Below are 16,601 nucleotides of genomic sequence, written 5' to 3' on the forward strand. Positions count from 1 at the left end.
CAGTCGTCACATTTATTATGAGAGTCGGCTGATGACTTAACTAACCTAGTCTTACATCCTTCACTACATAAGTGAGCACTGGAAGACCAGTATCTGATATTCTACTAAGTAACTAACGAAGCAAAGAATCATAAACTAAGTGAAAATATCAGTAGCAAATCCAATAATCTACAGAGTTATGACAAATTCTGATTACTTCACCAAACAAACAATGACAGTAGGCTGCATGAATGAACAATGTTGGTAGAATGCTGACAGAAAAATGATTGAGTTTCTGCCACATTGCTCCTCTCTTTACCCTGAAAGTGGGCGGGGCTTAAAGTCACCTACACTAGACAGTTGAATAGTTATCACGAATTTTGAATTTTTAGCCTGCTGTGTGAAAAACTATAGCTTGTAATTACTTGGTAAGTTACTTATATAATAAGATAGTATATACTACGTAGATCCTTTAGTACAATTTTGTGTGCCACACAAGCCATACTGTAACTGACAATCCCCAAGTGTCTGATTCAAACATGTTTTCTGCACAGTGTTAGCTGTAGTAAGCCTTGTTTGTTGGCAGTTTTTTTCTTAGCTGCAGCATGAAAGTGAAAACTTTAGGTTCCATAAAAGTAGTGTAACAGCACCTTTTGGAATTCCTACTTTGATCAGCATCATAGGCACTCTGTGTTTATCTCAAGGGGAGATCCTACAAAATTAGCTTTCGAGGCTGCTTGAGATGTTAATACAAGTTACTGGAGGTGCCAGTTAAGGTTCATTGGTAAGTGATGAACTAGTTAATACCAATCTTTGCATGTTTAATTCAATGGAGTTGACATAGATGTACATCAGGTTTCAGTTGCTTCTCTGCCAAATAGCATTTGTTATTTGTAAAAGTAAAATCTACTTTCATTGAACATTTACAAACCATCAAGTAATTTTTATTTATTAATTTTTTCACAAAATCTGTACCTTATATTAAGCGTGGTCTCTATCCATGTGAAGACCTCAGGTTTGTATGTTATGAAAAATGCAAATTACTTAAAAATTTGTCATTTATGCTTTATGTTTACCTACTTAGCTAGAACTTTCTTTCAGATGGTGGATGAGGCTAATACAGTCACCATGGAGCAAGCCAATATTACTGCTTTAATGGATGCACTACAGAGTGCAGGATATCACATTGGAACTGGCAATCAGCAGATTATTATTAATGCTGATGGTCAAGCCATGGTTGTTGATCAGCAGGTAAGAACTACAAGAATTATACTGGTCAAGTGGGTTTTTATATATTTCTGTCAAAGAAGTAGGAAGGAACACTATATATTGTAATGGTCTGGTTAACTGTTGAATAATGTAATAATGAATGTATGTAATCTTTTGCTGGGCGGATGGAATTTTTTTATATCTATGGTATGTATGTATAATACCTATTACAAAGTGAATCTTGTAAAACTGACTTTAGTATTGTTTCACTTTTTAGTTGACAGACCAATATCCTACCTTGAAACAAATTCCAAATATATACAAAGTAAAATAAGTATTAGTAAAAAATATGAAAGCAATGTTATCAAACAATTAATAAGGACAGGGGAACATTAGAAAAGCAGGATTACAGGGCAATGCAAGATTTAAAATAAATTATCATAAATTACAAGTATATTTTGTGGGCAATTAGCAAGGGATGAAGTCGGCAAATATACTATGACTATTTGGTTTTTTAAGGCATCCACTTAACCTTGAAAAAAAAAATTCATTATTAATCTTTGTTTTGTAGTAGGATGCTGACCTTGTGGTACTAGTATTAGTGAATTACAGGTCTCTAGGACTAGAAGTTGTGCACCACAACATTTCCATTTTCTTTTTTTATGGAAATAAATAAAACTATGTATGTACACAGCACCAAGAAAGGCTAAAGCCTCCAAACAATCTTCTAATTCTACCATTAGTGAGAGTGGACTAACCTGGTGTTTGATCCTCGTATGACCTTTTATATCAAGCTGGACCAACTATTCTGTCATTTATAAAATGCATACAGGCCGTCCCCGGTTATTGGCGGGGGTTCCGTTCCCAGGGGATTGCTGATAAGCAAAAATTGCCATTAACCAAAACTCATTGATTTATGGAGCCATAATGGCACTTATGGCGCCGATAACCGGAACTTGTCCATTATGGCACCATAAATTGCCAATTTTATGGCGCTAGACAAGCCCCATAAAACCGGATCACTGATAACAGGGGACTGCCTATACTTTGATTTGGATAATTATCTTCCCACTTTGTTATTGTTCTTACTGATCTTTTACTGGACTCTCTTCAAGTCTCTTAGCAATCTTTACAGTTATTATCTTCATGGTGCTTTCATGCCTAATGTACGTAAAAGCACACGGTTAGGCTTAAATTTTCAAGCTATACAATTTTGCCAAGATTTCATTTAGCTAAAACTATTCTCTGCTTGCAGCTATCTACATTTAATAGATTTTTCTCTTCAGTTACCATCTTGGCTTTCTTAACCATATTAATAAATTTAAGTAACTTCTCACTTGCTAACTATATGGAACAGTTTATTGAATACGTAATAAATGTTGCTGATTATATGAACTTTACATCCAGAATTTTTTATTTTCTCTTGATATGTAATCTTTTGAATTGACTAATATAACTTTTTTCATTTATGAGTTTTATCACTATTTTCAGTTCTGTGATATTCATCTTTGGCGATCTGCCACCAGTTCCTTGCATACAGTATCATAAATAATATTTTGAGAATTCTGGTTAAGAAGACATATGAGCAATTCTGTGATTTCCTATTGAGGAACAGGTTCTTTGGTATCCATGAATATGGGCTAGGCTACCTATATATAGTAGAGTTGACCCCCACCTACTCGCTCTTCAGTATTCACATTTTCACATATGTTTCTGTGGAACATAACATGCATATTTAAATATTTAGGTACAGTACTTAATTGTTCCCTCTACCTGAGAATGTACTAATGTTACCCCTATCTACCGTAGGCAGTCCTTGACTTACAGCATGCTGTAAGTTGGAAAATGCTATAAGTTGGAACATTGTAATGAAAATTTATAAAAATGAGAGAGAGAGAGAGAGAGAGAGAGATAGAGAGAGAGAATGCCGAGAGAGAACTGAGATAAGGATTGAAGAATCGAGACAGAGGAGAGCAGCGAAGGAGGAGAAGAAAGGGAGAAGAGAGCGAGAGAGTGAGAATGAGACGAGATGAGATCGAGAGAGAGACTTATGTAAGCCTGGGGAAAGAAATAAGTTTTTAAGCTTTGGCCTAGTAATAAACTGGTCTTCTCCCCACCTTACAGGAGGCACCTCCTTATAATGAACCATTCCAGTAGCTACAGCTCCCTAAACAAGTTTTCCCACCTTGTTATTGTGCCTAGAGCTATGCTGCTCAGAATCCTAGTTATGGTGCTGTAATTCATATTTTTAGGGTTACAGGCCATAGCTTCGGAACAGCAGCCATAACCTGGAACCAATTTTTGAATTAACTTATTTGAAAAAGCGCTGCAATTCAGAGTGGCGTAAGTCGGAGCCGCCATAACCCGGGGACTTACTGTTTACATTAAAATAAAACTTAATTAGTTTTTGCCGAGGTAAGAGTAATGGTAGTAGGAGTTTTCACGTGTAGCTGTATGCCCTATATTTTTAAGGGTAATGTTGTAAGATTAATTTGAAATTATATTAGCAACATATTTTAAGATTGTAATTTATGCTATATTTGGTGTTTGAACTATTAAAATAGGCAATTATAATCCTTTTTAGAGGAGGTCTAAATATCAGCAGATTTTTGCTATTTGGAAGCGGTTGTGGTTCCTAACCCCTGTGAATACCGGGGGTTGACTGTAAAGCTCTCTTTATGGTTTGGCTACTCCTGCTCTTTGGCCATGTGGTTGCTTTTAAGCAGAGCTTTTGGGAAGGCTTGTAACATTTTCCCAAGAACTACTTCATACATTGCTCTGTGGAACTCGGAAATCTTGTACTAATTGTTTGATCAAGCGACTTTTTGCTTTTGTCGTTCAGTTTGAATTTCCAATTCTCTTTATTACTGAAAATTATCAGTTTTCAAGTGGCAGGTATACTGCTTCTCTGGATCATGCCCCCTAATCTTTGCTTCTCAGTGCTGTATCCTGTTCCCATTAGGCTTAACATTGGTTAGGGCATTAGGTTGATCACTTCACTATCTCAGCTTTTAAAAAGTAAATAAGATATATGTAGTTTGGAATATTTCTGTGACAAATTGGAATGTTTCTCTTGTCAAAAGTTGATTTTGTTGTTGTGTAAAGTATAGTAATTTTTATGTGTAATTTTCGTTTAGTAATAAGTTTTAATTACATTACAGCAGGTACAGATGGTCATTGATGGGGATATGGAAGGAGTTATTTCATGTGATGGTGTTGTTACTGATGTAGTTGATCCATCATCTGTAAATCTTGTTGTGCATGAAGTTCCAGAGGTATGAGAACCCTGTTTTTAAGTTTATATTGAACACTTCTGACATATACCTTGTTTCTCTTTCTCTTTTTTTCAGAGACAAGACTTAGAAATAATCTGAAATTCTTATGCTTTACAGGGAATACATCCTAATGATGGTGATGAAGAAAGCTGAGAAGGCAGTTTATAAAAAAGCTGGTGTCCAAAAAACATACCATTGAACTGTGAAAGGATTTTGAAGTATTTAAGATCCTTTGTATTGCAGTAGAGGTGAGACAGAATTGAAGGATTTCCTTTTCTTTTTGGCTGTGATAGTTTAAGGTTGATCCAAAGTCTCAGAATAATGTACTAATGTTAATTAATGAAAGAATGGTTCTTAGGCTCAGAATGTGTTATGTTATCACTTTGTTATTGTCAGAACAATTCTGAAACTCAGAATCTCTTAGTGACAATTCTGAGGCTAAGAATATGTTATTGTCAGTTGTTACAGCTGGACGAGTTGAAATTCAATAACTGCCATAAACATCAGTTAGGGGCAAAACTAATTGTGGTGACTAGGTTGTCATATTTGGTTTGAAATTGCTAGTGATATGGAAAATTTAAAAGATTTATATTTAAGGATGGTTTGTTGATATATTTTTATAGCTTTGTATGTAATCATGCATGTAGCAAGAATTTTTTCTAATAAGATATACCAATGTGAATCACAGTATTTCTACTTAACTTTGCTGGTTGTGTTTTTTAATAAATATTGTACCAGCTTGTATATGTCAATCTCAGGACGTAGCAGTAGATGCTAATAGAATTATCTGGTATATTTAAAAAGTATAGGGGATTTAGTTTTAATTGTCAGTTGGTACCATAGAATTTTGGTTTTTATAATAAGACACACATGCACTGCTGTATGGTAATATTTATTGAACATGACAAGAGTGGTTATTTTAATGGGTAAAAATACGTACCATTTTACCATCTACAATAAAAAATCATTCATTTTGTCTGGAACCTAATAGTACATTACAAAGAAGCTATTAATTGTTCTTTTATAGTCGCACAGTCAGTTTGAATGTGCTGTAATTATTTTCCTTTTATGTGGGTATGAAAAGTGAGTCTGTTTTGATAATTTGTTAAATGTATTTTTGAGGATGTAATGTTGGACCATAAATTTGTGTGAGCAGTAGTTTTGGTTCTGTACAGTACAGGCAGTCCCTGGTTATCGGCGGACTTGGTTATTGGTTATCATCAAGCCGTCAGAACAGAACCTCTGCTGATAACCGGGGACTGCCTGTATTGTAAAATTTTTGTTTATTCTGAGACATTCCAGCATTGTTTTAGACTTCCTGAGTCAGTTAAGTTCAAGTTAGTGGTGAATTTTCACGTAGGAAATGGTGTGATGAAACAATGGTCATTAAAACGTCTTTATTTTTCGTGTTTAGAATTCAGGACTGAAGGTGAACGATTATTAGAAGCCACACTAACCAATTTAAGGGTCACTCATTGCAAATGACTGAATTACATTTAATAAACTCAAAGAGAATTATAACTAAGTGCAAGCAAATACTACAATTTACAGATTGCTTGAGAGGCTGATCTTAGAAGGATTTACTTTTACAGTGAGAGAGAAACAAGCACATACTGTTGTAGTAGGTTTCTGATTTTTGTATAGTACATGAAAATTGATACATATAGGAAATATTGTAATGGGCATTACATCTCTCAAATAATGGTCCAAGTTTCAAAAGTGTGTATACAAGCAGTACTTGCTTATTGGCGGCACTGGTTAACAGCGCTAGGCTAATGACATTGTTAACCAGATTTTCAATGACGGTAAGCAATTTTCTGTGTCAGCGAGAGGTTTATTGGCACTGATAAGTGGTTAAAGGTTCCGCTAAGTGGTTTATTGGGACCGATAAGTGGTTAACGGTGCTGTTGTTAGGTGTCGTTAAGTGGTTTATTAGCACTTACAACATTGTAAATGCCATTTATTACCATAATTATTGGCGATTTTTGGTTATTGGCAATTTTCAGTTTGTGGTGCTTGACCAGGAATGGAAACCCCCCAACCCATTAGCTGGCACTGCCTGTACTGCTATTGTCTTGTACAGTTCTTAGTTTTAATCCTTGAGATGAAAATAGTCATTCCCTCCATCTATAGATTATAATTTTAGTGCCATCCATCATCATAGTCTTCACCCATGTATTATACACACACACACATTGTGCTTTATATGTACAGTGGCTCCTCAGTATACAAATTTAATTCATTCCAAATTCCGATTGAGTATGGAAATGTTTGTATATCGATCTGAATATTCCCATAAGGAATAATGGCAGTTCAATTATAGGCAGTCCTTCGTTATCAGCAGGGGTCCCTTTCTCGGCGGGGTGCTGACAAGCAAAAACTGCCATTAACCGGAACTCGTGCTTAGTTTCGGTTAATGGTGCTTCTGTTAGGTGTGTTATGGTGCTGATAACCGAAACTCGGCCCACTATGGCGCCATAAATCACTGATTTTATGGCGCTAAAGAAGCGCCACAAAACTGGATCGCCATTAACAGTCCACCGATAACCAGGGACTGCCTGTAATTCGTCCCACACTCAAGAATTTCTCCCATATCCACCTCTTCTTCTTCTTTGGTGGGTTTGTTGAATCCTAAGAAGTCTGCTTCCTGTAAGTAGCTGCCTTCCGTAACAGTCGAAAACTGCTCGTAGAGTTGTCTTGCATTCTTGCAAATGATGTTGATGTCAAGGGAGAAGGTCTTACAGCAGTCTGTGATCCAAAATGCCAAGGCCAACTTCATCTTCACAATGCTCTTATCACACACAGCAGAAACCTTGGCACTACCTTAGAAGCTAACACTCGCAGCCTTCCTTATCTTCGCCTTTATCTTCTTGGTGTACCGGCCATTACTCTCATTCACACCATAATACCAGGCTACTGTGATGTAACTTGTCCCTTCCTTCTACATAACCAGAAGTCCTACCTTCTGGAGCATCATGACCTTCCTCTGATGCTTAGGCTCTTTGCCAGAAGGCTTAGTAGGAGCAGGGCATTTAGGAAGCATCTTGGGGCACGATTCAAAAAGATACACACAGATTAACATTGCGAACAAAGACATGAAAAGTACCATGTACACAGCAAAACATTTGAACAGTGGAAGGATAAGCTTTGAAGTGGCAGAGATGGGGCACCACATTACATATGTAAGTACATCACAAGATAAAGTCTTTTGGGTACACAGCCAATCAGCATCAAGGAAAATGAATGGCACTCCTGGATTGGCTGCTTTGCAAACGTCAGTCAATAGCATGTCAAGTAGCATTGCACCTAAGTATTTCAGCTTCCCAATATGCATTTTTTCTTTTGCAAACTTAGTGTTTGGAATGTCAGGGTATGGTTTTTGGGCAAAATTCTGTTTATGAAAAAAATCTTATTGATAGTTTGCTTTGTTTACTTAATATTTAATATTAATATTTGAAAATTAGTAAATCATTTTTGTATTACGAAAATTGTATTTAGTCATGAAAATACAGTAAATTGAAAATTATGTAGAACGACGGGATAGGTCCCGCAGAGGTCAACAAACCCTCAGTTAGAGGTCAACAAACATTCAGTTAGTCCTGTCGCTTTGCAAACTACCCATGTATTATAGACATGCTCTACTATCATTCTAAAATACTTTAATATAATATAAAAATCATTTTACAAATTAGCAAAATATCAATATGATGTACAGTACAGTAGACACCCGTATTTGTGGGGATGGGTACCAGACCCCCTGAGGCAAATAGCTAAAATCCACAAATACTTAAAACTCCTCTAAAAACACTCAGAACTGCCTATTTCAAGTATTCATGGATTTTAGCTTTTTGTGGGTGGTTGTGGTTCCTATCCCCCGCAAATACTGGAGGCAGACTGTACTCCACTTATCTTTTTGAATCATGCCCTAAGATGCCTTCTAAATGCCCTGCTCCTTCTAAGGCCTCTAGCAAAGAGCCTAAGAACCGGAGTAAGGTCATGATGCTGCAGCAGAAGGTAGTATTTCTGTAATTGTCGAGGGAAGGGAAAATTTACGCTACAGTAGCTGCCCATTATGGAGTGAATGACAGTACTGTCCGGTACATTGAGAAGGAAGAGGATGAGGGAAAAATGCTACTTGTAAGGATCCTTGGTGGAGATAAAGTCAGCATTGATGTCCACTCTGACCCTCTGAAGGACCAGGATTTGGAAGAGCTGACAAAGTCTGCCAGCAAGGAAGAAGATGCATCAAGTTCAGAGGATGAGGATGAGGGTCTGTCTTTGGAATTTTGTCCCGAATTATAAGGATAGCCAGGGAACTACAGATGATTCTATGGAATGCTCCATAAATTCACATATGGACTTGATATGTGCATGGTACCCAGTTATAACCTCGTCAGCATAAAGAAGCAGCAACAGCAGCTGTCTATCACCATGAAGGACCCTCCAAAGCCCCCTGAAGAAGTGCAGTTGTTGGACAAAGTGCCTGAAGAAGGGGAGGAGGCACCCACAGAGGAGATGTAACTCCTCTGCTTTGCTGTGCAGTCATATCTTCATTGTCATTCATTGGACTAAACTGCTAATTCATCATCATCTTCAATCAACATTCATCACTGAGTACCCATATGATTTATGTAATCTTAATATAGTATTAATATTTGAAAATTAGTACTGTAAATAATTTTCATCATACAATTATATATTTAGTCACAAAAATAAAATTAAAATAGTACAGTAATTAGTGAATACAGTACATACTATAAATAATTCTTTTATCATAAAAAATCTGTGTAGCCATGGAAATAAAATGAAAATACAGTAACTAATGAATACATAATGCTCTACAAAAAGTCAGTGAATGAGTAAATTTTCTGTGATATACTTGGAAATACCGATTGGACTTAGTCGGAAATGGCTGCTTAAACAAATAATAATAATAATTCCCAAAGAAAAATCCATGATTAACTGAACCGTCATATAGCGGGGGTTGACTGTATCTATAAAAGCTTGAACCCAGTTTTGCTTATGCTCCCATGCCTTGCTACTTTTGTAATTTGCCTTAGCTTCTGTGCAATTAATTGTATTAGTAGTAAATCAAAAGACTTTGCTCTCTTTCTCATCACACATCAGCAAGATTCTGATTTTATTATTCAGTATTCTTATATTCTCTTACTTTCTTTTATATTCCTAAAAATATGCTTTTGTTTCAAAAGGCATAATCTATTTGAGTAATTAAAGAGGAAATCATGTTTCATAAGAAAGACTTGTAGAACTTGATTGATGGGATTCTATGAGTGTTTGAAAATCTTTTTCCCATGTATAGTATGTGATGGAATCAAGAAATGCTGTGAATATCTCATATTTCTTTTTTCTTTGCAGCACTTGAAGATTGCATTCTGAAATTTAGTTCCAAATGTATGATAACTTATTTTGCCCTTTTCTGATGATATATGAATAAAGTTAACATGGCTTCTCAAAAAAACTGTTACAAAGTGTGCTGTGGACACAACAGGCAACCATGATTAGTATTCTTCAACCTTCCCTATATTTGTATCAGTTATTATGTTGTTGTTCAAGGTTTTCAATTATTGTGTTGTTGTTCAAGGTTTTCAATTAGCTGCCGGCTTAGAACCTAGGACGATGTCCCTTCTGTCATTTCAGTATTTCCTATTTTAGATCTATAATTTTCCTATGAAAATCAATGGAGTGGATTCTTTAGTTTCTATACTACTCAGTTTCACTCTGGGAAGTTGTGTCCCTTTCTTAGCTTTATCAAATGTTATTTCTTCCAGTGTGCATGCTTTTTTGCAAGTACTCACTGTAAGAAGTTTATACTCTAGGTACATAGGTAACTAGTTAATTATTAAATTAAAATTACTGCTCCTAGTCTCACTACCAACAGTTACAAAGAGCCAGCATATATGATACTTCCTTCAAGCCATGTGATGCGCTTCCCCATACACTTAGGCCAAATGAAGTTTGATGTGCAAAGATCTCCAGTCACCTTTTGTACTCTGAAATATTTTTAAGTAAATGTAGGTATACCAGTTCCAACCTTTTAGTTATATATGGGTGATACAACCCTTTTTCTATACTATATGGTTGATATAAATAATAAAACACTGACATTTGACCATCAGATATCAAACTTTGGAAATTTAGTCAACAGAGAAAATCTAAAAATCCCTATCGCTTGTGATGGGTGAAATGTTTTTTTTTTTTTATGGCTACAAACTAAACTTTGAAGTAATTTCTCAGCGAAGTTATGTAAATGATATATGTATCTGCTATATTTCATTCTTTTGTTATATATGGGTGATACAACCCTTTTGCTATACTATATGGTTGATATAAATAATAAAACACTGACATTTGACCATCAGATATCAAACTTTGGAAATTTAGTCAATAGAGAAAATCTAAAAATCCCTATCTCTTGTGATGTGTGAAATGTTCTTTTATGGCTACAAACTAAACTTTGAAATAATTTCTCAGCGAAGTTATGTTAATGATATACTTATCTGTTATGTTTCATTAAGATCTGCTCTCCCATTTTGTGTGGATATCTGGTAATGTACATAAGACACCCACACACTGATATAGGAGAAACTGAACCTCACTCTAACTTTGCTGGCAGAAAAGAATGTGGTTTGTTTACTGTGATACAGTTAAATTTTTGTACTTTCAGACAGACATGGAAAAAATATTTATTGGTATTTACAATCACATTGGTAAGAGCCAGCTTTCTAAGCAGGTATTATGAAAACTGAAAGCTGAAATTGGTTTGACTATGACGCCTGTTGATGTTACCATAGATAATCCTAATAAAAGACTAGTGTACATAAGTTTAAAAAGAAACTTGATATGAAAGATGATTATTTTTGTTTATTATATTCTTTAATACACAAGATTGTTTCAAGTTCCATGCACAAGTGAATGTTTTAGTCATGCAATTTTATTTCTTGCTTACAGTCCAAGTTACTGTATTCTAGATGTTCTTTTTTTATTAGTTTTTAATTAAATGCCATTGCTGATTTACAGGCTTAAAAGTGACAATAAAATCTCATACTCTTGTACAGTCATTTTCTCACTTGTTTTGATATGCCAGTTGTGTTCTTTGTCATTGTGTTGTGTGTGGACTTTCATAGTATCTGTAATTAGTATAACTCTTAACTTCATTAAGTGTATCATTTACAAGTATTGTCTACTGAAGCTATATCCTGGGTCTGCTGGTTTGTGAAAAAAATTACTTTCATTGGAAGTTTAGTATTTTTTCAAATAGATGATTGTGATTGTGTAGTTTAAATACACTTGTATGTTTATGACAGAATAAGTAGCTTTTGCATTGCCACCTTTGATGCAGAATATTCCTTAGTAAATACAGTGTGTAGATATTTGTAGTGTGGAAGTGTAATTGTACTTGCATATAAAGTCCAAATTTGCAATGCGTGCTTATATGTGCCTTATTCCTTGCGTACCAAATGCCCTTTTATCACTTAAAACAAATATAACTGAAATGTTGAGGTAAAATGTCTACATGATATATATCCAAAGACGTGCTGAGAAAATGTTCGCGTTATGGCTGTCACCGATTTTTTCAATACACACTAGGAACTATCATTTGCAAATATTTATAGTTTTTCTATTGTAAATACATGACAAATTTATAAATGCAGATTATATAACACTAAGCCATTGTGTTTTGGACAAAGATTACCTAGATTGTGTGTGTTGTAACTGGTTGTAAGTCATCATACTGCATTAAAAGTTTTTGTTTCTGTGTTCCAGTTTTTTAAGAACAATTCTTTACGGTTAGCCCAGTGTGAATGAAATATGACTTGGTGGTTTAGTTAAACTATCATACAATTATAATAACAACAATCTGTATTTTTAGAATGTTCAGAGACTGAGGCTCTTTAGATTAGATCAAATGAATGTAGCTGCTGTAGTCTCATGGAGTGCAAAAGTGTGTTTAGTTATATATATCCCTTATTTCACGTCTCGTTTGTGAAATTTTTTGAAAACTTTGATGTACAATTAGTGTGTGGTAGATTTTTGTTTTTGTTTTAACCACTTTTTCAGATTTCTTCATATCATTGGCTTGCATTCTTGTCTTTAATTCAAGATGTTTGCTCTACTGGGCATTCCAGTTGAGATAAAGTAAAGTATAAGATTGGCTCTCCTTTGAGCAGAAAAGTGACAAAAGCCTTAATCTTGACTTAGCAAGTGAAAGAAGAATCGTGATTTCTGTCCAGAGATGTGTGAGTGACTGCCATTTTTATTTATAAAAGTCCTAACACTATACTCTAACTTAAAAATCAATATAGATTAGATTGTGTAATGCTTCATTAGATTGTGTAATGCTTTATTACATTTTGTAGATCTTGAAATGTTCAGATTACAATTTGTTAGCATAATTGAAGTTTAATTACAAGGTTCTAGCTGCAGTTTGTTAAAGTTATTGTTATCCTTTGGTTTTGACAGTTTCATTTCTGAGGATCAGAACGATGCATAGGCTAAAATATTTTTTATAGATATATAATTAGAGAAGCTGAGTCAAATAACTTCATCAATAGAGTAGCTGGTACTTTTCCAAGCAAAGAACTTTAGATATATGCTGAAGTCTTGGGATAAGTCTGGTCTTTCTATTGGTAATGATACTCAGAGGGCTACAGCAGTATGCAGTCTGTAAGACTTTAAAGCAAAAGTGAATAAGTTTGGTATGATAAGTATACTAAACTTTTGTCCTTTAGCTTACATGAACAATATTTATATAACATTGTTTAATTTCTCAATCCCAAAACCTTCCTTAAAGATACTCAAAGGTTTCTCTCTATATTTATCTGATAAAATCATAAAAACAAGAATGCAAGAAATACGCCCAAAATGAACTTTTAAAGATCTCAGTGGTTTATGAACTTAATTTTCTCCATTTTATGATTTCATTTATTTTGTTGTTATGTATTTTCACTTATTACTGTAGGGTTTGTATACAACATTGCAGTTTTTGTAAATCCATGGGTTAAACTTATGTTTTTTCAGTTTTTTTTTTTTTAAATCCCCTCTTCAATTATGGTCATTTTTTTGTAAAGTACATTATCATAGATGCAAAGATTTTCAGTAATTTGGGATTATTTTATTATGACACCCTAGAATTGGCTTGGTTGCACTCTGAATTTCTATTTACACATTGACAGTGTGCATCCTTTTATTTGAGATACAATATCTTGAGTTTTGAACTTGATTTTACGATGCTTATTTCTATGTTGTCCTTTGAATTTTGTTCTGAATAATTGATTAAGTATCCTAGGTATGTAGCTACTACTAGTCTCTTTTATTTGTTCAAGGGTAGAATTATGTTATTTTTAGCAATTTCATGACACCCAAAAGCAAGTAGTTGCAGGCTTTTAGATAAATAGCTGATTTGCAACCAAGTTTCAATGTAGCAAAAGGGTTTTTGAGTTAACAATTACAGATATTAAGTTGCCTTTACAAAAGAAAATAGTACTACGTAGCTTTCAGGACAGTTCTACAAATATGGCTTATGAGGCTGCTGTATAAGGTAAGAAAAATTTATGTAAAACTTTGTCACAACATCGGAAATACAGCCCCAGTGTCTGTTGGTAGAAATAAACTTTCTCTAAATCTTCATTTTCATTCATAATTCAAGATGGTTTAATGATATGGTCCCACTTAGGTCAGACATGTCGCAGTGACAATTTATGTACAGTATTTGTGTTGTGATTATTATGAAAGTCAGATGTAGTGTACTTAATGCAAAAGAGGTATGTGATATACATTATCATGTAAATGCATATAACATCTTTGAAAATTTCTGTTTCAGATCGGGATGTAGTTTTTATTTTTTGAACTCCTAAACTAGTTGTTTCTGCCAAAGTATTGTTAGAGTAAGTTTGACATTTGTACCTGAATCATTGTTGTTAAGCATATACCCAAGCAGCAGGCTGCTTCTTCGTAGACTAAAGCATTCAGATTTTGGTGATATTTAGATCATATTGTATTATAAAAGGAGTTATTTAGGAGGTATTTTCACACCCTCAAGAAATACACCCAAACCCGATTTAATTTTTTTAATATTTATGTAATACATATTCTGGGTTTGTTTATTTCTGTAATGACTATTGCTAATATTAAGTGGAAAAGTTTTTATGACAAGTGCTCAACTTGTTTATGCTCTCTTTGTTTTGAAAATATTTTGTATGTTCTTGTTTAATGTAAAAGTGTTATTATAAATGCTTTTATGTAAAAGATGTAACAAATGCAGAAAAATAAGCACTTGTATATTTTTATCCTTCTAAAACCCTCAAATTTTGAATAAGCTGGAGGTTTAAGAATTAAAATGTTAGAAATTTAAAAGCTACAAATTTCATATTGATAATAGTACTGAAAACAGCACATCTCAGTTATGGATAGCTAACACATACATTACATGGATAAAACTTCAAGTAACTGATGTTTCAAAAAAAGGACCTAAGTTTTACTTGCACACATTGCTTGTTGGAAAGCCATATAATATATATATATATATATATATATATATATATATATATATATATATATATATATATATATATACATATATATATATATATATATATATATATATATATATATATGTATATATATATATATATATATATATATATATATATATATATATATATATATATATATATATATATATACTATATATATATATATATAGTATATATATATATATATATATATATATATATATATATATATATATATATATATATATACGTATATTATATATATATATCTATATCTATATCTATATCTAATCTATATCTATATCTATATCTATCTATCTATCTATATAAGTGATATAACTGATCAAAATGGTTAGCTGAAAGGATGGTTCTCAGGACAAGTTTGAATTAATAATAAAAAAAAAAACTACATACAACATAACCATCTTAAATTTTGCAGAAACATAATTTAGGAAGTATACATATGTATTAAATATGTTAGTCAATGAGATGTGGAAGTGTAAGGAGAGATACATAGGAGTTGAGACTACCAGCTTTATTGCTGAAATGTGATTGTTGGTAGTTGACTGGGCATGCAGTTGGGAACCTAGTGACAGGTAACGCAAGTGATGTATAAGCATGTGACCTTGGGAGTGCTCTGTGATAAGCTGCCAAACTTGGCTTTGGCAGTGGAGCTTGAAACTTCACAGGGCATACTGAGAATGTTTCTTGGAAACAAAGTGAGGTATCTTTATCGAATGGAATAGAGTATAAAATTAAGACCAAAGGCCAGGTGCTGGGACCTATGAGGTCATTCAGCACTGAAAAGGAAACTTAGAGCAAAAAAATGTTAAAGGTGTAACAAGGAATACCTCGCAGAAATGCTTCAGTGGCACGATTGGTATGGTTTTGGTCTGCCACCTCGGTGGCCATGAGTTTGATTCTCAGGCATTCCACTGAGGTGTTAGAGATGTGTATTTCTGGTGACAGAAGTACATGGTTCGGAAGTCACGTAAAGCCGTCAGTCCCGTTGCTGAATAACCATTGGTTCCATGCAATGGAAAAACGCCATACAAACAAATAAACACTATGGAGCTATTGTTAGGAGAGGGTGGAAAGCAAGATGAAAGAAAGAGAATATGAACTGAGGTACAGTACAAGGAATGAAGGAGTTGAAGCTAGGGGACAAAGGGACACTGAAAAGATTCTTTAGCATTGGCTACAGTGCACAGTGAGCTGCACTGGTGACACTAGCCCCCTAGAGGGGATATCCTTATAGTACAAAAACATTAAGGCCATTTGACCTTGCCAAATATATTTGTCAAGAACAAAACGGAACAGCCCTATGAAAAATAAGAAAGCTGACTCATTAGTCTGTTGAACAATAATCAAGGTTGCCTCTAGAAAGGACATGCACTACTACTGAGAAGGTGACTGGTGCTGTGGCACTCCCAAACTTGCTAGCGATCTGATTGATTATGGAGTGTAGCATGGATGACTGGCCCTACTGGATGCCATCCTTAATACATACTGATTCAATTAAAAGTCTGTGTAGCTCAGTAACCTTGCAGATTAAAGTAAGAAGTATGAATGTCTTAAGAGCAAGGTCCTGGAAGGCAACTTGGTC

At 34.2% G+C, this 16,601-nt stretch overlaps 2 protein-coding genes across 3 annotated transcripts in view; one reads left to right on the plus strand and one right to left on the minus strand.

Annotated features, from left to right (window-relative positions):
* The window catches only part of LOC135221724 (zinc finger and SCAN domain-containing protein 12-like), a 105,409-nt gene extending 90,653 nt beyond the window's left edge, over positions 1 to 14,756 (plus strand). Inside the window, exons 16-18 of the mRNA XM_064259513.1 lie at positions 1,081 to 1,230; positions 4,350 to 4,463; positions 4,581 to 14,756. Of these exons, the coding sequence (XP_064115583.1) occupies positions 1,081 to 1,230; positions 4,350 to 4,463; positions 4,581 to 4,616 (300 nt within the window). The 3' untranslated portion in view covers positions 4,617 to 14,756. The remainder of the gene's footprint in view (positions 1 to 1,080; positions 1,231 to 4,349; positions 4,464 to 4,580) is intronic.
* Positions 1 to 16,601, minus strand: part of LOC135221726 (regulation of nuclear pre-mRNA domain-containing protein 1B-like) — a 704,809-nt gene that overhangs the window by 199,008 nt on the left and 489,200 nt on the right. The gene's annotated exons all lie outside the window — the stretch shown is intronic.

This window comes from Macrobrachium nipponense, chromosome 3 (genome assembly GCF_015104395.2).
Source record: "Macrobrachium nipponense isolate FS-2020 chromosome 3, ASM1510439v2, whole genome shotgun sequence".
Classification (NCBI taxonomy): Eukaryota; Metazoa; Arthropoda; class Malacostraca; order Decapoda; family Palaemonidae; genus Macrobrachium; species Macrobrachium nipponense.